Source organism: Ylistrum balloti, unplaced genomic scaffold, assembly GCF_031769215.1.
Source record: "Ylistrum balloti isolate Yb309-2 unplaced genomic scaffold, AGI_CSIRO_Ybal_v1 Utg371132, whole genome shotgun sequence".
Classification (NCBI taxonomy): Eukaryota; Metazoa; Mollusca; class Bivalvia; order Pectinida; family Pectinidae; genus Ylistrum; species Ylistrum balloti.
Genome location: NW_026782621.1, coordinates 879,333 through 904,294, shown reverse-complemented (window position 1 = coordinate 904,294; position 24,962 = coordinate 879,333). Strand labels below are relative to the sequence as shown.

Genomic DNA, 24,962 nt, shown 5'->3' with positions numbered 1-24,962 from the left:
AGGTAGCAAAACATCAACAATTCCGATAGATTTGCCGTAGAAAGTCCAACTTTCAGAGGGTAACATTCTTTTTCTAAAAACCGTATATTTTTTTTTATCTGTATTAACATTTAAATTCCTTTTTTCCGTGTACCTCTGTAAATGATCTAACATATGTTGAAGGTCAGTACATTCTCTGAGAATAAAACAGTATCATCCGTGTACATCACAATTAAAAAAGTTTATCAATTGTAATTCATAACTTTGACAACCAGAATTTATAAATTCACTTTCCATATCATTGACAAATTAATGAAGAAAGTATCGGAGACAACGATTCCACTTGTAATAAACCGACATGTATATCAAACATGGCGGATAATTTACCATTTAGTTTACACATGAACGTACATTATCATAAATTGATTTAATTACATGGTGTTACATTACATTATGCTGGTGCTATCCTTAAAGATCTATCTAATTTTTTTACTGTCTTCCTCATAATCTATTGCCGTTGAAGCTGCTACCCTGCGGGTTGAATGAGTCTGCAGCGACGCTGATCATAAGCTGGTAGATACATGCTCAAAAGAGTGTTCCCTAAGAGTTGATTGTTGGATCTAGCATGAAATACTATGATAGGTAATTCTAGAAGATTCAGGTTATATAGATCAATGTTAGAAGAAAAAAACCCTACCTATCATGTCTTTTAATACTGCGATCCAGAGAAGTGTGAACATTGCTGAACTTCCAGGTGCAGATCTAGAAACAAACGCACAGTAAAGAATTACATTGCAAATATAATTAAGACGGCATGCAAACATGCTTATTAGAAAGAAATCAACCCGTTCTAAGGAAGGACAAAAGCATAAATTTGAAAACTGAGATCTGATCCGATTTGAATTAATGTCCAATAGCTTGGTAATTTCATAACATGATTTCTACGTTTCTAGATCTTTGATAAACTAGTAAGATATTGTTCAATGAAGCTTGTGAAATGTACTTTTGTAATGATGTTAAGATTCAAGAGCTTTCTTATTTCTTTATTCTGTTTTCCTGACGTTTGATCAAAAATTAAGACAAAATTCAATATAGAATGAATTGCGACATACCGTGGACTTTTGTAGTCTTGTGCCCTTCTTTATCTACAGCTGTATCGGATACTTAACAAAGGTGATTTCCATGGCGTTTTGAAAAAAAAATAGCTTGTAGACTACATTTTTTGACGGTGAGGTTGACAACGTCATTCGGTCGCTAGCGTCAACAATACCAACGTTTTCAGGTTGCTAAGGTTATTCTTTTGAGTATACCTATGAGTATTTTGGGCAGATTTTAACTTAATTTTGCATGACTTATTACCACAAATCACAGGTTTCAAATTCGTGAAATCTGACCATTTCCCCGCAAGTTTAGGGCCGAAAACAAAATAATTCAGCTTGTTTCTTGGTCTTGGAAGAACAGGTTTTATTTGTGTGAAAATTGCAACTTAACAGAAAGAACAGTGATCAGCCCCCTATTTTGTAATCATGAACAGTATTATCGAAAATTTCTCTATCCAAATATAAATTCGCTTGAAAAATTTAGTACTTTAGAAGATTGTCAAATAAAGTATTTTGGTCATTTCGGAAACATTTTAAATTTTTAGTTGCTATGCAGTTTAAAGCTTGTTAAATCAAATAAAAAAATTAACCGATTTTCGCATTTTCTTTTTAGTATCCAAGTATCATCCCCTTACCATGAGTTCAAAGACAAAATCAATCTCTCTCTCTCTACTTTCTAAAATCAAACCTTTCAAAACTCATAATAAAAAAAGAGAGTTTAATACTTGTTTTTAAATCAAATATCTCATAGGAGAATCATTAATCCGATTTAGTGATGTCGTTAATTCGAATATGATAGAAATGATTCATATATACACGTCAATTCGTTTATTAATATCCGTATTCGCCTCCGTAAAAATCATAACGCGATACAATCGATCCGCGATCCGAATCCTACTTTTTGTTTGAATGTCGTAAAATAAAGAACAACTTGATAACATACAACTCAAGGAACCCTCATATCTTTAGTAGCTCTTTTAGATAAGCCGCATTAAGTAATAGGCAGTTTTTGCTTAGAAGAACAACGCAAAATAAAATTAGCACATTTTCAAATATATTTGCAACAACCGGAAATGGAAACAGTCTTTATTGATCAACACAATCCAACATAAACAGAAGAAACATGTCGTACAGGAAAAGAAAGTCTGCAATGGTATAAGAAGATGATCATTGGGATACATTCACATCATTGGGTATATGTCTAGATGTTAATTTAAGAGCTTTATTACTTAGCAATATATCAGATGATTTATCACATAGACACAAGATAAACATATGATTAACAGAAATTAGTGCAAAGCCTAATTAAGTATCGTTCCGTATTGGTGTGCTTTGTTCACGTGCACAAGACAAAGTCCTCATTTTCCCCGTCTCATTTGTTATTCACGTTATTAGCGACGTCACATTTATCAGACAGATGCTTTGTCAACAGCAGCAGTTGGTAAAGTTAACAAAAATATCACAGACTACACTTTAATCGCATGAATGATAAGCATGTGCACGAAAAGACCGGTTCAAAAACACGCTTCATGCAAACCATGCACCAAGCTAAGATCTACGATAATGGGACTGTCACATATAGTCATGTTTTTCCTTGTCTAGGCACCAACTGCTATACAGCTGTACTACAAATTTACAGACAATTCACAGGAGATTGCTGAGCTTGGTGTCTGTGGCATTGGTAATATTTTTACCCTGCAACTAGCGCTGCCATTACATGTTGTAATGAAAATGTTGATATAGGAAAATTAATGAAATCACTGATATATCTGATGAAGTTTGGAACTATATTTCTGTGGCATCCGTTATCAGGCAAAATTCAGCGTAATGTCAACATCAGATAAACACAGATTGAACAACAAAACTGTTCAAGTTTCAGTAGTCTGATTTTCAATCAGTGTTGCAGGATAGAATAAATGGTCAGTGTCTTAAAACGTAATCTGTACTTTGGCTCGGGACAGAATGGCAAAGGCTGGACCCTTCTGTCTTTCTTTACCCTCGCCAAAATACAGCTTCTAATCTCAGACACTGACCATGTAGTCTATATATATCTATATTATCAACATCCACCACCTCCTGTACCTAGATATATCACATATACCAGTATGCACAATGAACTGCATATCAATATATTTGTTCATATTCTCCCAGCCCCCGTCAGAGTGCACTAACAACCATCACCATTGCTGTCTGATGATGAAGCAAAACCACAGGGAAAACCGCTGTACCATCATGGGGACAGCAAACCCAGCAGACATTGCCTCATATAAAAATCGAACCCAATACTAAAATGAGATGTTTGCAGCTCACAAATGACAGCATTTGGCTATTCTGGTTAACTCATTAGAGATCACGGCCACTGAGGCACCTTCTTGTGTAGATTCTCTCATCTAGAGTGTACTTTGCTCAAAATTTTTAACTCTTGCATACAGAATGGCATGAAGCCTTTAAAATTTGAAATTGCAAAAATTAGGAATGAAAACAGGTAAAAACACATTACCTCATAGTCATCTTTTTTGTTTGGGAAGATGTCAACTTTCCGTGATGGAGGTGTTCAGGTACATTTTGAGTTGCTGTAGTAATACATAAGTATGAAGTAGTCACTGCCAATCTTGGTTGAATCATTGAGGTTGCATGAAACAGAATTTACCTCTATATTGTGTAAGATATATGCTGTTAACTGGGCAGGTATATAGCATCATGATAGTTATTGTAAATATGGAAGTGCTGCTGACATTCTCCAACTGTATCTATTCCTAACCTATCTGAATCTAATTGATTAATATAAAATCTACAACAGGACAGACACAGCAATAATATTGCATGGAATGGAAGCAGATCTGTAGGTTTTTGAAATGTGACTTAAAAAGATAAGCTTGTTGCATATCAAACAATATGCTTACATAATGGTACAGTGTGGGTATAAAGCAATAGTGAGACCAAACCTATAAAACAGTGTAATGTCTAAAACAAACATCGCAACATCAACTCAGCCACCAACATACTATACAGTCTTCAATGGCCAACACTCAGAACAAGACTATGCACATGTACCAACCTCTTCTACTAAACATTACACTAACACATAAACCACTCGAACATACTCATCCCCAAAAACAGGGCTCATCGACCCAAGAACGATAACACTATCGGATCTCCTGCCAGTTACAGGAGTACTTAGCACCTCACTCAAAGGTTCCAAGGCACATCCCTACCTATTGTAGCTCTTGAAACCCTTACACATGAGTAGAATTAAACACTCAATCCTGTGTTAATTTCTTTTCTCTCATCTGTAGTCACAAAGAAATTAACAAAATCTTTATAAGGAATTGAGTCTTGCCTTAACTTATTTTCTTGGTGCTTTAAATCTTACATTAATCTGAATTGCAAAGACTTACCCTGTCTAGCTTGTATTTATAAGAGAATTTAACATTTGATCATTCAAGATAATAGTGATAAATAGGTATACATTTGCTATTAGTTTCCATGCAGTCTTGATATACAGTTGATATATACTATTACATCGCAAACTGCTTTTCTTTTTCAGTAATGGCCAGTTTCTGTTACCAGTACTTGTCTGTCGTAGCCAATGACTTCATCTTCTTCAGTGGAGATGTACAGACAACCACTATAGCTGTGGCCATAGCCAGCTCTCTTTGTTACTCAATAGTGTGGGCTATCTACCATGTCATGCGTTTAGCACATCCTAGCCATCAGAGGGAAAATGGCCAACGGAAACCACATTCCTCCCTCACCTATCTACCAAACATGGGGGCCAAGTTCACTTTTAAAAGACCAAAAGTACCAGTGAGTTTTGAAATATTTGTTACATATTACTACTACATTGTTCTCCTTAGACTTTCCTTGTTACCAAATCATTTCTTGAGACCAACTTTTTGTTATACTTGTATATGCAATTAAAGGTATTATTTTATGATCTGTTGTAGATCGATGTCTGTCAGATGTAAACCTTAACAATATATTTTTGCGATATCAAAGAAATGTACATCACATACATTTCAGTAAAGTCGACCAGTATTGGTAGAATGGTTATATTGTTTAACAATTGCTGTGATTTTCTGATATTGTGAATCTTTATCAATTTATTACATTCCTTAAATGACTAAAATACCAATTAATGGCCTGTTCAATTTTGTATGGTAAATACAGATGTATTGTATTTTCTTTTTATTGTAGACGGCTGATTTGTATCAAGACCTTATCAGGTTTGAGACTGTCCTCTGTAGTCAGGTTGAGGTTCCATGTGTCAGGTAAACAATTGTTTGAGCCAATTTTCAAAGTTTATAACTGTGCTCAGTATTATATTAAATTTAACATAAAACTCATACTCATTACACTGCTTCACATAAACTCTGATTGATATTATCTGAAATGAGTCATGAACATGTTAATGAAAATTCCAACTTAATCACATTGAAATATTTCTTCGTTTGAAAAAAAAAACGTTAAGTAAAGTGTATTTACTTATTATTTTCGCCATGCTTGTCTGCAATAATCAGCATTTCAGGAGTGATACGTACAGTATTGTTTTCACATTTTTAACAGGTGTAGTAAAAACTTGGCAGATCCCCAGTGCCGTTTTGTGACGTGTAAAATGTGTTGTTTCTGTCCCGATGCCTGTGACATACATAAGCGCCCATGTGACCTTGACTGTCGTCCATGTGATCATCTTAACGTTATTACAGAAATCAACCTTAGGTAAATATTTCTTTGTCATTCTCAGGTAAACCTTTATTTGTCATTCTCAGGTAAACCTTTATTTGTCATTCTCAGGTAAACCTTTATTTGTCATTCTCAGGTAAACCTTTATTTGTCATTCTCAGGTACACCTTTATTTGTCATTCTCAGGTACACCTTTATTTGTCATTCTCAGGTAAACCTTTATTTGTCATTCTGAGGTAAACCTTTATTTGTCATTCTCAGGTAAACCTTTATTTGTCATTCTCAGGTACACCTTTATTTGTCATTCTCAGGTAAACCTTTATTTGTCATTCTCAGGTAAACCTTTATTTGTCATTCTCAGGTAAACCTTTATTTGTCATTCTCAGGTACACCTTTATTTGTCATTCTCAGGTAAACCTTTATTTGTAATTCTGAGGTAAACCTTTATTTGTCATTCTCAGGTAAACCTTTATTTGTCATTCTCAGGTAAACCTTTATTTGTCATTCTCAGGTAAACCTTTATTTGTCATTCTCAGGTAAACCTTTATTTGTCATTCTCAGGTAAACCTTTATTTGTAATTCTGAGGTACACCTTTATTTGTCATTCTCAGGTAAACCTTTATTTGTCATTCTCAGGTAAACCTTTATTTGTCATTCTCAGGTACACCTTTATTTGTCATTCTCAGGTACACCTTTATTTGTCATTCTCAGGTAAACCTTTATTTGTCATTCTCAGGTAAACCTTTGTTTGTCATTCTCAGGTAAACCTTTATTTGTCATTCTCAGGTAAATCTTTATTTGTCATTCTTAGGTAAACCTTTATTTGTCATTCTCAGGTAAACCTTTATTTGTCATTCTCAGGTAAACCTTTATTTGTCATTGTCATTCTCAGGTAAACCTTTATTTGTCATTCTCAGGTAAACCTTTATTTGTCATTGTCATTCTCAGGTAAACCTTTATTTGTCATTCTTAGGTAAACCTTTATTTGTCATTCTCAGGTAAACCTTTATTTGTCATTCTCAGGTAAACCTTTATTTGTCATTCTCAGGTAAACCTTTATTTGTCATTCTCAGGTACACCTTTATTTGTACCCGTAATTCAATCATCTATGTGAGTTATTATTAGCATAGTATTGCCTTCATGTAAATTCCTGACTTTGAGTAAACCTCTTCATACCACTGGTAAGATGAAGAGGTTTTGTGAGACATATGAATACAAAGGTATTTGGGTGAAGAAAAGGAATGAAACTATATAATAGATGTCCCTATCTGAAGTTTACTTATCTATTTGTGAGGGTGAAAGGATTTTAACTAAATTTGATATAGATATCCCCTGGCAGCGGGAATTCAATATACAGTGTAAATGAGAGAATTATGCCCCACACCATTCAGTCTTGTATGACTGACCTCGATTAGGTCAAAGTAGTATCAGGAATGTGGACCAGATTCATCAGAATTATCACTAACACATTTTTCTCTTTTTCTTGTTGTAGTGAGTGTCAGATTAGCCAGTGTCCTGAAAGGATTGGCTATTTCGGGTCCCAATTATCACTCCTAAATCTATCTGGTAATAATTTGGGTGAAGTGCCTGAGGAAATTGGATGTTTACGTGGCCTAAAGGAATTTTATTTACAGAAGAATAGCATTAAAACATTACCAGTGAGTAACAGACTTCAGTTTATGACTTTCCTAAAATCTTTATCACGCAGTAGTGTACTTCATTCAAGTTAAATACAAAACTTGGTAAATGGAGATCAAGCTTACTGTTCCTTTGAAGGTAATTCCACATTATAATTTTTTTTAAACATTTCCAGATACAATATATACAGGTTTGTAAAACAATTGTGTTCTCTTCGTATATGCCACTAATAGCTACATTACAATGAATTTTACAGGCAACATTGGGATCTCTATCCAATCTCCAAATACTGACTGTGTCTTCTAACCAAATTACCTCTTTACCAGGTATGTATTTGTTTCATTTTATTTTTTAATTTTTCTTTTTTTTTTTTTTTTTTTTTGTGCTCTAACCAAATTAAAGGTAATTTTAAGTCTGAAATATTGTGATATTCTGTCAACTATATGTTGATCTATACATCTTTTCCCAGACATAATTGGACACCTTGTTCACAATGAGGAATTACTTTCTTGTTTAGAAATGATGTCTCTTTTGACCCATTGATCTCAGATAAAGAATTATAGCTTTTGAAAGCATATTTCAGTCATTGTTTCATGTAAGGACATCAGACTTAGTGTACAGTTGACCATGATACAATGATCTGGATCACTTCTGACCTTTGACCTCAGATACAGAAATATTAAATGGTTTTGGAACATACAATGGCTACTGATTTCTGTATGGCCACCAGACTTGGTTTGTAATATATGATTATACCAAACAAAGAAATTCAGTCATATATTACCCAACTATTAAGCAGAGAGATCAAACTTGTTGTGCAGGTAAATAGAATCACACATTTTGTTTCAAATATTCACAATTCAACTTTCCTTTATGTATGAAAACTGACCACAATGATTTGAATAGCACTTTTAATCACAAATGTCTTTTCTTTTCCAGATTTTTGGTTGTCATTGTCCAATCTTCAGTACTTAGATATCAGTCATAATGAGATATGTGACGTCCCAGATTCTGTACAACATCTACAGCATCTTCACACTTTGTTATTACAGTAAGTCTTAATTTTCTCATCGACAAGTACTTTGGTCCGTCAGAGTTCACAGCATTAGATAAACAAAATTTGTCTTCAGCATTAATGTGTTGATTTACTGTGTGGCAAATACTTGTTGCAATATACCACTCAACTGAGAAGAACTTCTCTTTAATTTGATTAGTTGAGTGCAAGACTAGTAAGCTAAAGTCTGAAGCTCGAACCCTAGCAAACGTAGTGAAATAAATAACAATGACCTCTGTTACCTTTGTAGTTTCTCTAAATAATTCTTAGTAAATTGTAATGTCTCACCAGCATTCGTATTTACCTTTCAGAATTAAGGGCAAGTTCTTTCTTTGAAGAAGCTTTTAAGCAATACAATATTTTTCTGAAATTTCATGAAATAACTTCAGTAATGTAAAGATTATGTTTGCTAATGCATAATGTAGTTAAAATTAAGTTACAAGACAACATCTCTTTTTTTCAGACACAATAAATTTACAAGCATTCCAGATAAAATCTGTCAATTGAAGTCATTACAGGTTTGTAGTGGTTTACATTTTGTGTCTGATAAGGGTATCCTACTAGCCAGATAAACATGAGAAACATTTTGTCTAATTTCTCTTGGTATCTATCTACTTAAAGGGGAATTATGAAGGAATTAAAGTTAAAGTTTTGTTTGTTATGGATGTGTGTTCACGCTAAAAATCTTGTTGTACATGATAACTTTAACTGATATGCCAAGTTTGGTTCAAGCTGTACTTACACTTTCCAGTGATGAAAGAGTAAAAGGTCACTTCATTACTTTCACATCTGGTTAAAGAGATATCTCATGATCCCATGACAATATTTAATTGAAACAGAAGTGTCATGATAAATGTCAAATTTTTGTGGATTTTGAGGATTAATTGTTATTTTTTTGTATGACATCAATATAGAAACATCGTTGTCTTTCATTCTTATATGTTATTAGTTAATCACAGCTTGTAAATTTCATATATAAATTTTGTTCAATAAAATCATTTTGCAGTTTTCATAAAAATTACTATACCAACAAAACAAAACATAAGAGATTTGCAGTTGCTCAAAGAACGTCACATAGATGTATGACTACTTCCTTCCCTTGATCAGGAAAAATTTACATAAATGCATCTTTATTTAATACAAGTAATTTTTCCTTAATAATACCCTTTACTTTTATGTTGTTAATACCAAACCATGTACTGAATTATCCTCCATCATGTTTCCTTTAGAGACTAGATGTAAGTGATAACTGTCTGAACAGCGTCCCGAATTCTCTCGGAGGTCTCCTGAGGTTGGAGGAGTTCATTGCTGCATCCTGTAATCTCGATACATTCCCTGTGTCCTTGTGTCTATGTCCAAGTCTTCGGACCATTAATCTGTCTAGAAACAGGTATGTATTTGAAAGACACATTGCACTCATTATTTCAAATGTTCCTTGGCCATGTCCCATGTTCAAGCATGAATGCCCAAAACTAACAATTTGTGTGGAGATAAGTAAAATACATATTACTTGTTTAATATTATTCAACACAGAGAATCACCAGATCTTTCCATATCATTTCTCATATCCCCTCTGTTAATCTGAATATGAACCTGTGATAGAATTACTTTCAATAGAATTTTTCATTCAGAGTTAGATTAAATATAAATTGATATACATAGAGAATGTGTTCCAAAAACGAGTTCAGATAGGTTATATCTACAGACCCAATAACATTTTGTCACGTGAAACACATATTGATGTTTCAAGAGATATTTGGGCAAGAGAGAGAGAATCTCATTAGACAACAAAATTTTATCATCATTGCCAGATATAATGTATATGGAAAGTATAAGATGGCAGTTTGGGATATGTCTTTCATTTAAATAGAAAGAGATTGACCTTGATATATAAGACAAGTTGTAAGTGTACCATGAAATGATGTTTGCCTGAAATATTTGTTTACTTTTAGGTTAAAATTGATTCCTGTTGAAGTTGGTCAAGTAGGAAACCTGAGGGAGTTGAATGTGTCACATAACTGTCTACAGTACCTACCAGCTACATTACATATCAATCATCTCCGTATTTGTGATAGTAAGTATCGGATACATACTTGCACTGTTTTACATTTAGTTGACAACTGGTCTTGAAGTATTTTTTGTTACTTCAGTTTTTGCACAGTTTCATTTTCAGTTTCAGAAAATCCATTCCTAACAGAAGCCGACCATTCTGATGTCCAGTCTCTGACCCAAGGTCCATATGAGACTGGGAATGTTCCTGCCCTTTTTGAGCTTGCTTTCAGGACTGTAGTTTCTGGAGACGATCTCCAATTTGACCTAAAAGCATTACCACTCATTCTACAAGGTAGGATAGTTGTTACATGAACTTAAGCCCCTCTGCTGGTTAATAAGCCCACCCCTCATTACACTGAATTGATTACTTTTTAGTGACAGTTTCCATATTTTTCCTTTGTTACACAGCTTTCTCAAATTTTCCATCAACTTTGCTGTAATTTTCATTCCTTTTGTGAATGATAGCCATGTCAGTTCCTCATTCTAAGGTCTGATTTTTTGTTTGGATCACATTCTCAGTGAAAAATATTTGAAAATTTCACATTTATTATCAGAAGTGGAAGATGGGACCTAATGTAATACTGTAGCTGGTTCTATATAGTTAAAGCATCATTTTTACTAAGAACATTCTATTTCTTTCATTGGTAAGCCTGTTGTGTGTATGTTTTCTTGTTTTAAATTTTCTTCTAATGTTCCCAAAAATGTACAAGAAATTTCAACATGCAACAAAAGGAGAATTTCACAATTATTACAAGGAACAAGTGTTATAAATCTATGATCATTTTTAATTTTGCAGAAACTGTTGGAGAGAAGAAGACATGTACCTCATGCGGTATTGTCTTTCTGGACCTGTATCGGTCCTCATTACACTTTCAACAGATCGCACAAGACCACATCCCATTCCTCTCTCAACTGTGTTCTGCTGCCTGTGCTGTCAACTCCTGACTAGCTACAAAACATGCTGTAAAAGTATCTTGGGTATTACTATTTTGGTTAAGTCTGTTTTAGCATTGATATAAAATGTTCATATTTTCCCATATCTTGCCTTAATAATGTAATGCAAACTGGAACATTTAGACAGGAATATTGTCTTAATTATCGGAGGCATATCAGAAAGTATTTTACTTATATACCAGTAAACCTGTGTTATATGGATACACATATGTAGGTTATTTTTTACAAAGATTTAAATGTTTTTTTTTCATTACCAATATCTGATAATCTTGTATATTTCAATCTAGCATTGTTTCTAGGAGTCAAATCATTTTAGAAATATTAATCCAAGATGTTTTTTTATCAAATGTTCAACATATGAATTATTTCGGTTGTTTACACAAGAAAAAGAAAGCGTTATAGTACACTTGCACTATTATGTATTTCAATTTACAAATTTCTGTTTATAATGTACATCATGTAATGATAAAGCAGGTCTTCACATTTGTAATTTGTATACAATTGTGCCTCTCTTTATATGATGGGTGTAGGTTGGGGTGGGGAGTGGGGTGAAAGGAAGGAGAATGGTTGTGTTGGAGGTAAGGTAAAAGGCATTGTGTGTATATGGTGTCAAGGGAAGGATGAATATATGAATATGGGATTGGAGAAGAAGGATGTGTGGGTTAGGGGTTGTGTAGGTTGGAGGTCAAGGGGAGGGTGATCTTTGGGTTAGGGGTAAGGTGAAGAGAGGTGTGTAGGTTGAGGGTTACATGATGGATGATTGTATGAGTTGGGGGGTCAGGGGAAGGGAAAAGTATAAGTTGGCGGTCAGAGAAAAGGCAATGTTTATGTTGGGGGTCAGGGGAAGGGCAAATTTTGGGTTGGGGATCAGGGGATAGGTGATGTGTGGGTTGGGGGTCAGGGGAAGGGTGATGTGTGGGTTAGGGTCAGGGGAAGGGAAGAATGATGTGTGGGTTAGGGTCAGGGGAAGGGAAGGGTGATGTGTGGGTTGGGGGTCAGGAGATAGGTGATGTGTGGGTAGGGGATCTGGGGATAGGTGGTGGGTGGGTTGGGGGTCAGGGAATAGGTGATGGGTGGGTTGGGGGTCAGGGAAAGGGCAAATTTTGGGTTGGGGATCAGGGGATAGGTGATGTGTGGGTTGGGGGTTAGGGAAAGGGAAGGGTGATGTGTGGGTTGTGGGTCAGGGGAAGTGTGATTTGTGGGTTTGGAGTCAGGGGAAAGGTGATGTGTAGGTTGGGGATCAGGGGAAGGGACTTAGTTTCCTTGTTATATCTTTGAAACAGCTGAGATCCCCACTCCTTAACCATATACATTTATAGCAATGCTGGGCATCAAGAGCTAATCACATTCATGATGTAAGAACTGGGTGTAAACCCACCTTTCTGGGCAGAATTTCTGGGTTATGGCTTTGAAACAGTTGAAATTCTCACCCAGTAACTCTATAATAAAGAGAATTTCTTATTATCAAGAGATAAACACATTCATGATGTGAAAATTGAGTCTTGGGTGTGGCACACCTCTATGGACTTAATTTCTGGGTCAGATTTTTGAAACAGTTGGGATCCCAACCTGATAACTATATAAACTCTTAATGGGCATCAAAGAGAAAGACAGTCATGATATAAGAATTTACCCATTGGTCTTGCCCTACTAAAGAGGTTAAGGGACTGAGCTGTAATGTGGAAATATTTGAAATACCTAACCTATAGACATGTATACCATTGCTGGGCTTTAAGACCAGGTGAGCTATACAAACCTCTTGGGCCTTTTGTTTCTGATCAGAATTTTTTTTCTTTTTTGTTTTAACAATTTAAATGATGGAGAAATGTAGGAATATGTGTTCATTGATTCAAAAAAAAAGATATTTTTCATATTTCATGTAATGACATATTACCATGACTGTATGTGGTTTCTTCAGGTAAAGTTTGCTCAAGATACATAATTTTCTGGTACAAAATATCATCTGCTGATCTATAAAGTCATCAAGAGATATTTTCTATATGTATCAACACATTTTAAATTTTTACAATTTATTAGATCATGTAGTTGTTTTATCCATGAATAGTGCTAACACAGCAGTTTCATGTTACATAAAATTACATCTAGTCTCCAATTTTTTTTCTCTTTTAAAGTTCAGAAGGTGGCTTCAGAATGTCTGTTTTCCTATATCTTTCTGGAGATTTATTATTATGTAGCAATGGTAGGTTATAACATGATTTTACTATATCCCCTGTGTATATTATCAAGTAATAGAATTTCATATCAGATAATATCATGGTACAGATGTGGTTGTGTACCGAGAAATCCTTGCATTGAGTTTAAATTTATTGTTCATGTATTGCCAAATTATGACCAGAAAATGATTTTTTATAATGAAATATATAAAAAGGATTGATTCCTACAATGGAAGGGGTTGTAACTATTCTCATCATTCAGTTGTAATCAGAGTTGTGAATAATTATCAGTATAAGTTGTGATGTAAATAATTGTATATCTTTTGAAGTTAATTTCTTTACAAACACCACATTCCATGTTTGCTTTGTTTTTTTCATTTTACTCATGGAGCCAGCTTAAAAATGAAAGAAATTTTGAGTAATAACTATTGTAGAATTTCTGATTGCTAGGCCACTGATTTCCTTTCTTAATTTGTCCAGGTATTAAACATGTAAAGGTACATTTGAAAATGTATTATCATGCTTTCATTGGTTTTAAACCTGTCTAGTCAAGTGGTGTAATTGCTGGGTTGAATTTTTGACATTCCTACATATAAGTGACCAACAATGATCGATGTTGCTTGTTGTTTATACATCATTATTCATTGCAAACAGTTTTTCAGGAAATAGTTACGATGATGAGTTAAGATAACAAATCAAATAGTTTTCGTACAGATGTTGGTACTACAATACATGAATACAATGTGGTTTACTTGTAACTTCACATGGATGAATATTAATATGAAAATCTGCAGATAAAGTGTGCCATTTATGGTAATTTTACCTTTTCTGATCTTATCTATGGAAATAAACAGATAGAAGTTGGCCATTCAGGGAGCTCTGCGCCCATCTCTTCATGCAATCTTTCTTTAGTGCTGTTTAATGTTTAACTAGATGATATCCTATTGTACCAACAATACGTGAACTTAACTGAGAATTGATGTAAAGAAACAGTTTGATTCATCCAAGTTCAGTCAGTATTGTACTGTACACTTGGAAAGACTTTTCATCTGGTTGTTAATTTTGTTTACAATGCTTTGTTACAATTTATCAACTTCAAAATGTAATCTGTTAATAATTTTGCAAGGAATTTCAATTCTCATAAAAGTATATGTATGGTACCTGTAAAAGGTATAGCTAATTTTACAATTATATTGTCTACATTGCATGGTTTCAAGCACAAATTGTTGTTTTTATATGTTCACTCAGAAATTTGGTTATAATATTCATTTACAAATGAACAGTTTTTTTACTTAAAAATTTGCTTGAAAAGTCACCATATTTTTTGTTTATTTTAGCACTGAAGTCATCAGCTTTAATCATTTATGCTTTGTGTTAAATTCACCTGATATATTTAATCAGAATTGCAAATACTGTGATTTTTAACTGATTTTATTGAAACTGTTTCATTTTTAAAATTTTCAATGGTGGATTAGTTTTGAAATAAGTGTTTGAGTAAAACAGCAAAGATATCCAGCATGTATCATTTCTTTCCAACAAGGGGGCTGTGGTAGCTCAATTGGGAAGACTTTACACCCCTTGGATGTGTTTCAGTCCCTGCTGCTGGGTAGTTTGTGTTTCTCAGATAGCTGAGGTCACTAACCACTCTTTGTTGCCATGGCTGTGTCCTTCAGCTAGATACTTTACTCTTAAAGCTTTTGATAGCGTGTGGTGTGCCTCCCCTATTGAGATCTTTCAAGTAGCCACCAGCTGCTACAGGAAGACCCCACCTCCAAATAATGCTGGTTGTTCACAGGCCAGTATTTCAGCTAGGGTATAAAATTTAATTTTCTTTCTTGATTTCAGCAACTGAGAGAAATTTCACACAAAGAAAAGTAATCTGAATTCAAATTGTTAAAGGATGATACCACTTCTTATGCAACTACAGTAACTGTTTATTTGTACAAGTCTTAATAGATTGGTGCTGCTTTATCTTTTTTAGTTAAGTTAATTACGTGTAGTCTTTGTTCTAGTCCTATTTATTTATCTCTTGTTTTACTTCAGTGATATAGTCTTGCCTTTTAAAAAGGAATTTTAGTTCTTTTAGGAAGACAGTGGATATAGTCCATGTTATATTTTAAACACATTGCAGTATTTCTTAAACACACTGATAAAGTGAATTGTTATCTACGCCAAGTATTCTTGGTCATCATGTGCATACACAAGGAAAGAAAATTATCTTATAATTTCAGTTAGTACTACAGGAGAATTTTAGTTTGCATAATGCTGAAATTTTGCAAAAACATGGAAATAAGCCATTTTGTTTTGATCTCTTCAACATGTACGGTATGATGGCCATGTTTGTATGTAGAATTTTGAAGAAACTCTGGAGCAGGTAGATATAATTTGACTAGAGAATGCTGGTTTTGTTTTAAAAGGTTTCCATGTCCATTATCCTGCTCAAATATTCCTTTAACATGTCTTGCATCTGTGATTGTATCTCGAGCATGCTTCATTTTGTGTAATTATGTGTTATTTTAATGTTAGGTACCTGTGGTTACACATCCGTCATTTAAATGATTATACATTATAAAGTTTGTTGACAGCTGGCAGATTAGCAACAGAGTCTGCTGTTGATAGTTTTTGTACATGTTTTAATTATATACATTTGAAATTTTTAAAAAGCTGGGCCACATTTTTCAAAACTTTGAATTGCTTTTCTTATAAAGAATCCCATTATATCAGCTGCATTATCAAGACTCTTGCAATTTTACCAAAATGTTTCCAAGTTTCCATTTACCATTTTGATAATATCAGTTACATTAAACAAACTGTATTTTAGATAATGATTTACTTTATAATTTATTCAAATTATTTGACAATCTATCAACTTTTTTGTATCAGTTTGATGCCGATGCCCGACCAACATAAAAAAAATTGGTACATCATCAGAATAATTTGGACTCTGGAAAATTACACTTTTAACAAATAAAATATTGTAATATTTCATGTAAAAATTAAGATAGAAATTCTTATCAAAAGATATACAGCTTCTTGTACACATCATTATGAAGGTTACAGCTGGTACCAGGTGACTGACACATCTAAACTGCTGTTTCAATTATATTCAGATGAGTAAAAGTCCAGTATCAGGGGAAAAGATTTATATATAAACTTTTGTGTTGTTGACAAAACTCAATATGTAGTCAGTTTTCTCTGCTGATGTGATGTGTCCAGTCACAATTGGTTTCAGTTTGCATTCTTCTCTATACCAAGATGTTATTGGAAACAGAATTGGCAGTGCTTTTTATATTTTGTTGTTTATGATACATCTTTGTAAAGGTGGCCCAAGGCCTATTTGTTGTATGTTGTTATTTTGTTCTTCACAATGATTATAATGAAAATTAAATATGTGGGACAGAATATCATTCGTGTTTAAATTGTGTTACAATTCTAGAAACATTTTTAAGCAAAAAAATGTTTTTACAAAGACATACTCAAAAACATGTCTTCCCTTAGTTGTCTTCTTTCTTGTTCATTATGAAATAGTTACTAGTGAATCAATACCAGACCTTAATATTTGACTCATAATTTATGATTATGTGATGGATTTCATCATTTTACACTCCAATAATCATTGATTCAGTGTACCTATATCACAGACTTCTACATCAACAAATAATTTACCAGTTTATAGAACGAAAATTTAGCATGTACCATGACCTCTGACATTGATTCATGGACTTGCTTTTTTTAACATGTTGAAACAAAATATTCATCAGTCCAAAAAAAAAAAAAAAAAATTTAACCTTTAAAAAAAGTGACTTGTAAGTGAAGAAGTTCCACCTTTCCTATGAGTCAAATGACTTGTCAATTGTTTTTGATTGACTTTACTTGTTGAAAATATAACAAATGATTTACCAATAAAAGATTTGAAATTTGACCTTGACCTCTGATACAATGACACGTGATCAGGCTGTCAGTTTTGCTTCACAATGTCATAACAAAGTATTCATCAGAAAAAACAGTTTGTAAACTCCTCATTTCAGTAAACACTGCCCACACCTGAAGGTCACTGTAACTTAAATACAGTGTAATGAACATATATGTTTCAACATTTAATTGGGTCAATGTTCATATGTATTGACTGAAAACAGTGTAATTAAAATGTATTCTTTAATCTTGAGATGAAGATCACTGCCATGATACAAGTGCACTGCACTATGACTAAGGATGATTTATAGATAATTTGGTAAATATATCTGACATTTCAAAAGTCATTGCCTGGAAAAGAATGTATCAGAAATGTTTGACCTTGCTTATATTTGATGCAGTTTGTAATTTTATTGTTTCAAATTTTCTCAAGATATCTCTTAACGGTCCAACTATGTTATGGCCCTGACAAGATTGTATTAAAAGAATAAGAGACATAATTACTCCATCATAAAGTCATATGAAGGAAATTTTTAGACTGAACTACTTTTACATTATAAAAATAGCCCCAAAGAGAAACAGCTAGAAACAGATAATTTATTCAAGATGGGTATAGTGTCGCAAATGTGAGAAAACCTGTATGCCCAGGCATCTGATTTGGTGTCACCCCAGTCTTGAAAAAGAAGCTTGCACTTTCCTTTCTTCCAATGATATCAAAACTGGGCAGCACGTTTTTATTTTCACGCTGAGCTACGGAGTCATTATTTTCTGATTTTAACTTCTTTGTAGGGGTATCCGTTTGATCCGAAACTTCCTCCTTCAGGTCTGTATTATCTGAGATATTTTTTTCTGTGGGTCCTATTGGGCCCAAATCTGCAATAGGTAGATTTATTGTCCTGACATCAAAGTTACGAAGTAAACACTCCATAGTTGTGACCTCCTCGAATCCCAAGTCCCGCAGGTAATCACAAGACTTCTGTACTTGCTCTATACAAGGTGAAAAAGAGCACAGTCTCCCACCTACAACAATATAACAAAATTATAATATTGCATTGAATAATTAGTGATAATTTCAAGTATAAATCATTTGGATAAGTTTGTTGATCCTACATAAGGTGAAAGATTTTGATGATTTGATAAATCAGTCTCATCCTCTGATTTTTTGAAGCATTATGAAGAAGAAAATTCAATATAAAAGTGATTTCCAGGAAATAGCCCTAAATTACAAGGAGATGAGCTCATTTACCACAGACAATGTACAATTGTTCATGAAATATTATCATTTACAAATATTAACAAGAAAAAAAAAATTTACCTGTGACTTTCATGGCAGCTTTAGCACTAGCCATAGCTTCCCATGGCCGGGGTAGATCAAGAAACACAGCATCTGCAATGTTTTCCAATCCAAACCCGTCCTGACAGACATCCTTGTGTGTGACTGTTACATACTCCTTCAAACCGTGCTCTTGGAATTCCTCTTCAGCCTTCTCCGCTCTCTGCTGATGAAACTCAAATGTGTGCAGGTGTCCTGTAGGAGCTATGGACCGGATGATGGAATGTGATAATGAACCACTTCCAGTACCTATAATGTAATTTAAAATAAAATACTGCAACTTACAATAAAAAAAAAAATTGTCAAATTGATGGCTCTAGTATCACAAAACCACTTTTTATGAGGACTTCTGAAATAAAATAAAATATCTTAACATAAATTGATGACATGTTGTTTCCGCCATTCATTAGTGATACAAGTCAAGAATTGATTTCTATACAACATCTTGAAAATAGATTATCATTTCATTTTATTCGAGGCATTCTACACTCAGTGTACTGAAATAGGTTATAGATTTTTGTGAATCAGCTAGTACCAGGTCTCTCATTCAATAATCATAAATACATTTCTCCGTATAGATTGTGCTAACTACATCATCAATTTTTTTTAAAAGGGGGATAATATAATATCAATATAAAATGGTAACGTCAGAATAAAAAATCTTAGCTAGTATTTCTATACCAGATTCTACGACAACTGAGCCCGGTTTTAGGTCGAGTTGCATGGTGACGACACTAATGTCCGTGGAGTAAAGGATCTGTGTTCTATGTGGGAGATTCTGTGTCCATAGCTCGGGAGTTGGCTGGAGAACGTACAGGTATCCCTTGGGACATTGTACTTTACTTCCGTAGTCCATTCCTATCACGTCTGCGTGTCGCATGGCTCCGTATTTTGTCTGGAACGTTTGACCTCTCTTCATCGTCACAGCATGCATATTTTCATAGCCAAGATACAGAATTATTGTATCTCCCTCCTCAATTTTCTTTTTGTATCTCGCAAAACTCATGTTTACAGTCTTACAGTTAAAACTGAAACTACACGTGTGGAAATTTGAGAGTTATGCAAAGGGAGGTAACAATCAAATTAGCGGCGCCCCGAAATTCTTCACACCAGAGACGTATATAACACGTTTTGTACATCTCTGTTCACACCGGTATTTTTCAAATGAAAGTCAAGATAAAGAGTTAAAATTAAGATAGAAAGTCGTACGGACAAAACAAATGGTACATAGAATTTTAGCTAATATATATGTCCTCTTATGTACGTGCATAAGTGGACATAATTAAATTAGCTAAAATTCGGTGCGCAAACGGGCAACAAAATGCGAAGATTTTTTTCCGCTTCAGGTGAACGACTTGTTGTACATTTCAGAAAAAATACTACTTTATTGATTTCTTAATAAAACAAATTTAAAATGCAGTCTCTGATCAGTGACTTTAACGTTTCTTCATTAGAAATAAATCAAAATATTTATCTAAAGATGAAAACAAGTTTCGCAATTTTTCATTACAAAATTACAGAAGAATCTCGGCTTACAAAATTGTTTACTATACGATTATTTCGACAATTTCATTGTGAACTAAAGCAATGTACTGTACAAATCACAAAATGTATGCCACAGACTATCAAGTATGGTAACTTAATTTCCAACGGATTAATAAACACTTTGACAAATGTAATTGACACAAAATTAGAGAGAGTAAAGTATCCAAATTATTTATACGTTAAAGAAAAGTATATACTATGATCAGGGACCTATATATTACGTCCCTGCTATGATACAGAAGTATATTATTCATATGGAATAAAACGCATTCAGACAATGATATCGCACACAAAATATATTGACTTTGTTCTGTTTTATAAATAGAATATGTCCGCTGTCTTTTATGGAAATATTCTCCATCTTAAAACGATGTTTTATGATACGACGATGTTGCATTGTCGCAAATAACAATACTGTTTTAGTAATAAAACCATCCATCTCGAAAGTAAGCTTGCCTATATCAGTGCGTCATAGCTAGTGCAGAATCCACACATTTATAGAACCGATCTATTAAGACTTCAATAAAGAGCTACAATTACTTCTCATCTCGTCCGAATGCTATCGGACTTATATTGTACATAAAAATCAAAACGGTTGTAATATATATATCCAATTCTTGCACTCAACATTTGTGGATTTGGATTTGGATCCTTGGTAGCGCTCTTACGCACTTTTTTCGAGATTATATTTTCTTTTCTGTACGCAAACGTACAAAGTCTGAAAAAAGGTGATAAATGAAGAAAGCAAAATCTAGTAACTGTACATTAAATAAATTAACACACAAGAGAGAGAGAGAGTGACAGAGAGAGAGAGAGAGAGAGAGAGAGAGAGAGAGAGAGAGAGAGAGGAGAGAGAGAGAAATTAAATTTAAGATCGAACGATGATTTTTTTTTTCTGTTATTTTCTTAATTTTCTTTCAATTACCTTTGTGTGCTGTATTTTGATAATGTTTATCCTACATGTTGTTCACTGCAATATAAATGCTAAAAGCAAACACAAGTAAAATATTATTCGACCTCTTCAAAACTTTTATATTACACACACGGCTTCTATTTGTAATATGAATGCAATATTATATTTCTTTATCTAATTTTTTGTTTAAAAAAATAAAGAAATGAAATGAAAAAAACAGAATAAACCTCTGTCATTATTTGGATTCAGCTCGGCAAACTTGCCTGAATTAATCCCGAGATGGTTCTGACCAAGTGAGATTATTTTTTGGGGTGATCTGAAATCAAATATGGCCGCCATTTTTAATTTTAAATTTTAACCTCTTGTCCAATTTTACTCCAGGTGCCATCGACATATTGATGCTGTTTTTCAGTCTCATCAAAATTTCCATATATTAGCCACGATCTTACAATGTGAAGGTACTAGTATGTATCAGGGCTCACAGGAAAACAAAGCGATCTACGACAATTTGTTCATCGGGGACAGAAAGTATTTGAAGAAAATCTCAGAAGTGATTCCTGAGAATGGGGAAACTTACGAAAGAAAAGATTATAAAGAATAAAAAGGAAAATGTCAACCTCATGACAAGGGATCAGTACCATCGGAGATAGCACAGGGACTTGACACAAATTCCAAGCCCACATTCCAGGTGTTTTACATATTTGATTTGTTAATGCTATTTCATTAGCTTTCACCTGAACAAAGGGGCAGCATGGACTAAGTCTCCTCCCTGCCTGGTTCTGAAAGTCAGACAACAAAATGGTTGATAATTGACTCTGTAATAGCATTGAGGTATGTTTTGCTACGTAAGTGATACAGATCTTCTTTGTGACTTATCACTGTATAATGCCACCTTATAATCAACTCAGACTTCCAGGACGATTTCAACACACGATCATGAATAACAGAAAATGTCAAACATTTTTGAATTCTTTGTTTTTATTTTGTTTTCTTTAATCTTTAAATCACAGAAAAGGTTGTCAAAAGACATATAAGTATTAAATATAAATATTTCTCTCTCATCTTTGTCATTATGCTAACAGATAACAAACAGGACACATGAGCATCAGACTATATTGATCGCTCAGCATACAGCATGCTCATGTAATGGACACATCCATATTCATGCTCAGAATTAGTCATGCCCAACCCACAAATCTCAGCAGTGGACATGCTCAGCACATATTTAGTTAGTGAACACTCCCACCTAACAACATGCTCATTGATAGACACACCTATTGTATTTTATGTTCAGTAGTGCACCTGAGTGCATGTTCACTAGTGGACAGGTTCAGTAGATAGTGTGTTCCATGGTGGAATGCTCATTAGTGGACAGGTTCACAAGATAGCACATTCCATGGTGGAATGTTCATTAGTGGACTGGTTCACCAGATAGCACATTCCATGGTGGAATGCTCATTAGTGGACTGGTTCACCAGATACCACATTCCATGGTGGAATACTCATTAGTGGACAGGTTCACAAGATAGCACATTCCATGGTGGAATACTCATTAGTGGACAGGTTCACAAGATAGCACATTCCATGGTGGAATGCTCATTAGTGGACTGGTTCACTAGATAGCACATTCCATGGTGGAATGCTCATTAGTGGACTGGTTCACCAGATAGCACATTCCATGGTGGAATGCTCATTAGTGGACAGGTTCACTTGATAGCACATTCCATGGTGAAAATTCCTACCAGTACACATATTCATTAAAGAAAACACCTACCACAGAACACTGAATTTATAACTGTCTGCTTGACATGCTCAGTGTTAGACATGTCCACCAATGTCTACCCAATAAAATGGATGCAGCATGTTTCACAGCAGTATGGGATTTTGTTGGTTTAAACATACATGTAGTGATAAGTGACACATTGAAGACTAGTGACTGTTCAACTTCTGTATTGCTATGAATAAAACTATTACAGCAAAGGCCTGACACTTGTCAAACAAGAAAGTTCACCATCATCAGTAACTCAAACAACAGAATAGAGTCTCCTGGATTTCTGACAATGATGAAAAATATGAGAGAATTGAACAGTATTAAAATTAAACCCACTGTTAGTGTCAGTGTTATATTACTGAAACATTACAGGCACAAAAGTTCCTTTTCTTCAACCACAAAATAGTTTAAAGTTTGAGACAAAATTTTGTAGGGACTTTAAGTAAGAAACAAAAAGTATCAAACTTTAAACAAACACAAAGTACCAAATGTCAATAACATGCATAAAGTGTACAGGAAATCCCCCCCTCCCACTCCAGTTGCTATTTAAGTAAGCAACACTACCAACATGTTACATTGTTCACATATTATAAGTTACATATTTGTTGTACACAATGATGTTTATTCACCTGATGGGCAGTAAATCTAAATCTTATGAAACAACCAAACTGAGAAATTTCACTCTTATTAAAACATTAATTCTTTTATGAAGATACCGATTGGACCTTTTTTCCTAAAGGTTGCATAAAATAATTCACCCCTGATAAAAAGAATTTCCAATCAGATGGAACTTTAAACAGATGAAATAGTCCAAAAATTGAGCACATAATGCAGTGAAGGTGATAAATGTTGATAACAAGCAGACAGTAGACAATCATATAACATGTGATGGTCTACAACTTAATAAACACCAAAGGTATCAATAGTTTGACACTATATATATAATAGCTATGTAAATCATGTGAGCTGAATGAAACTGATAAAAGTTGGCCAAATTTATGAGGTTTGATTGTTCATGATGACATGAATGACGCCAGCAGTAGCAACAGCAGAACACATAATTACAAAATGGATATTGCTCTTCCATAAAGAACACTTTGGGATTGTGCAGCGATTCCCATGAGTATTCTAAGCCAGGCTTTAACTCAACAATACCTCAATTCAAAGTCTATATCTATTTAAGATCATACAGTGACAAATTAAACATAAAACTTCACCATATTTTATCTCAAAGCCGACTAGACAAAAAATTGAATTTATGGAATTTTCAAAAACATTTTTGTGATTTTACATGATTTGAAGTATTTCATATGAAAGGAAATTTGAATTATGGAAATAATGGTTCACAAGAAGCTTTATCAAGCTCTTTAAAAGTGAATACAAACAGTAACGAGTGTGATACAGCACGATTCCATTCAGTATACATGAAATCAAAGATTCATGGAAAAATACTTTGTAAAATCTTCAGCAGTTCTGATATATTGCACATTCAGTTTGAAAGCACACGATTAAAGTGTCTTACAGTATGTATATAAATCCACCAAGCATATATACAATCATATTATGACCAAGTCAGAAACTGAAAGGTATTATTACCAATGTTCCCAACTCATTTCCTGGTTCACAAAATCAAAGTGTAATTTTTACCACGGAAAATATAAAAGTATAAAAACCAACACTGTGTATTTGTAAGACATTTGGACATGAGTGGAGACTCAAGGATACTGAATTAAATGTAACAAAATGTCAGCAAAGAGCCAGAGGCAGTATTCAAAGAAAGTACAAGACAACATACAACTGATCAACACATTTTTAGTGAGATAAGACTTACATTGAAAGTGGATTAAAATGATA

At 33.9% G+C, this 24,962-nt stretch overlaps 2 protein-coding genes across 2 annotated transcripts; one reads left to right on the top strand and one right to left on the bottom strand.

The window, feature by feature from the left end:
* Nucleotides 1–2,245: 2,245 nt before the first annotated feature.
* Nucleotides 2,246–11,509, top strand: LOC132560987 (leucine-rich repeat protein soc-2 homolog). The gene is made up of 12 exons (XM_060225695.1): nucleotides 2,246–2,272; nucleotides 4,627–4,886; nucleotides 5,277–5,350; nucleotides 5,646–5,798; nucleotides 7,255–7,420; nucleotides 7,657–7,726; nucleotides 8,340–8,451; nucleotides 8,918–8,972; nucleotides 9,684–9,844; nucleotides 10,407–10,528; nucleotides 10,628–10,798; nucleotides 11,303–11,509. The coding sequence occupies exons 2-12, from the start codon at nucleotides 4,629–4,631 to the stop codon at nucleotides 11,449–11,451; spliced, it is 1,491 nt and encodes a 496-aa protein (XP_060081678.1). The 5' UTR covers nucleotides 2,246–2,272; nucleotides 4,627–4,628; the 3' UTR covers nucleotides 11,452–11,509.
* A 6,618-nt stretch (nucleotides 11,510–18,127) lies between these two features.
* LOC132560961 (tRNA (adenine(58)-N(1))-methyltransferase catalytic subunit TRMT61A-like) lies at nucleotides 18,128–19,888 on the bottom strand. Its single transcript, XM_060225668.1, has 3 exons — nucleotides 19,561–19,888; nucleotides 18,862–19,128; nucleotides 18,128–18,566 (listed from the first exon to the last, which is right to left on the bottom strand). The coding sequence occupies exons 1-3, from the start codon at nucleotides 19,883–19,885 to the stop codon at nucleotides 18,148–18,150; spliced, it is 1,011 nt and encodes a 336-aa protein (XP_060081651.1). The 5' UTR covers nucleotides 19,886–19,888; the 3' UTR covers nucleotides 18,128–18,147.
* Nucleotides 19,889–24,962: the final 5,074 nt, after the last annotated feature.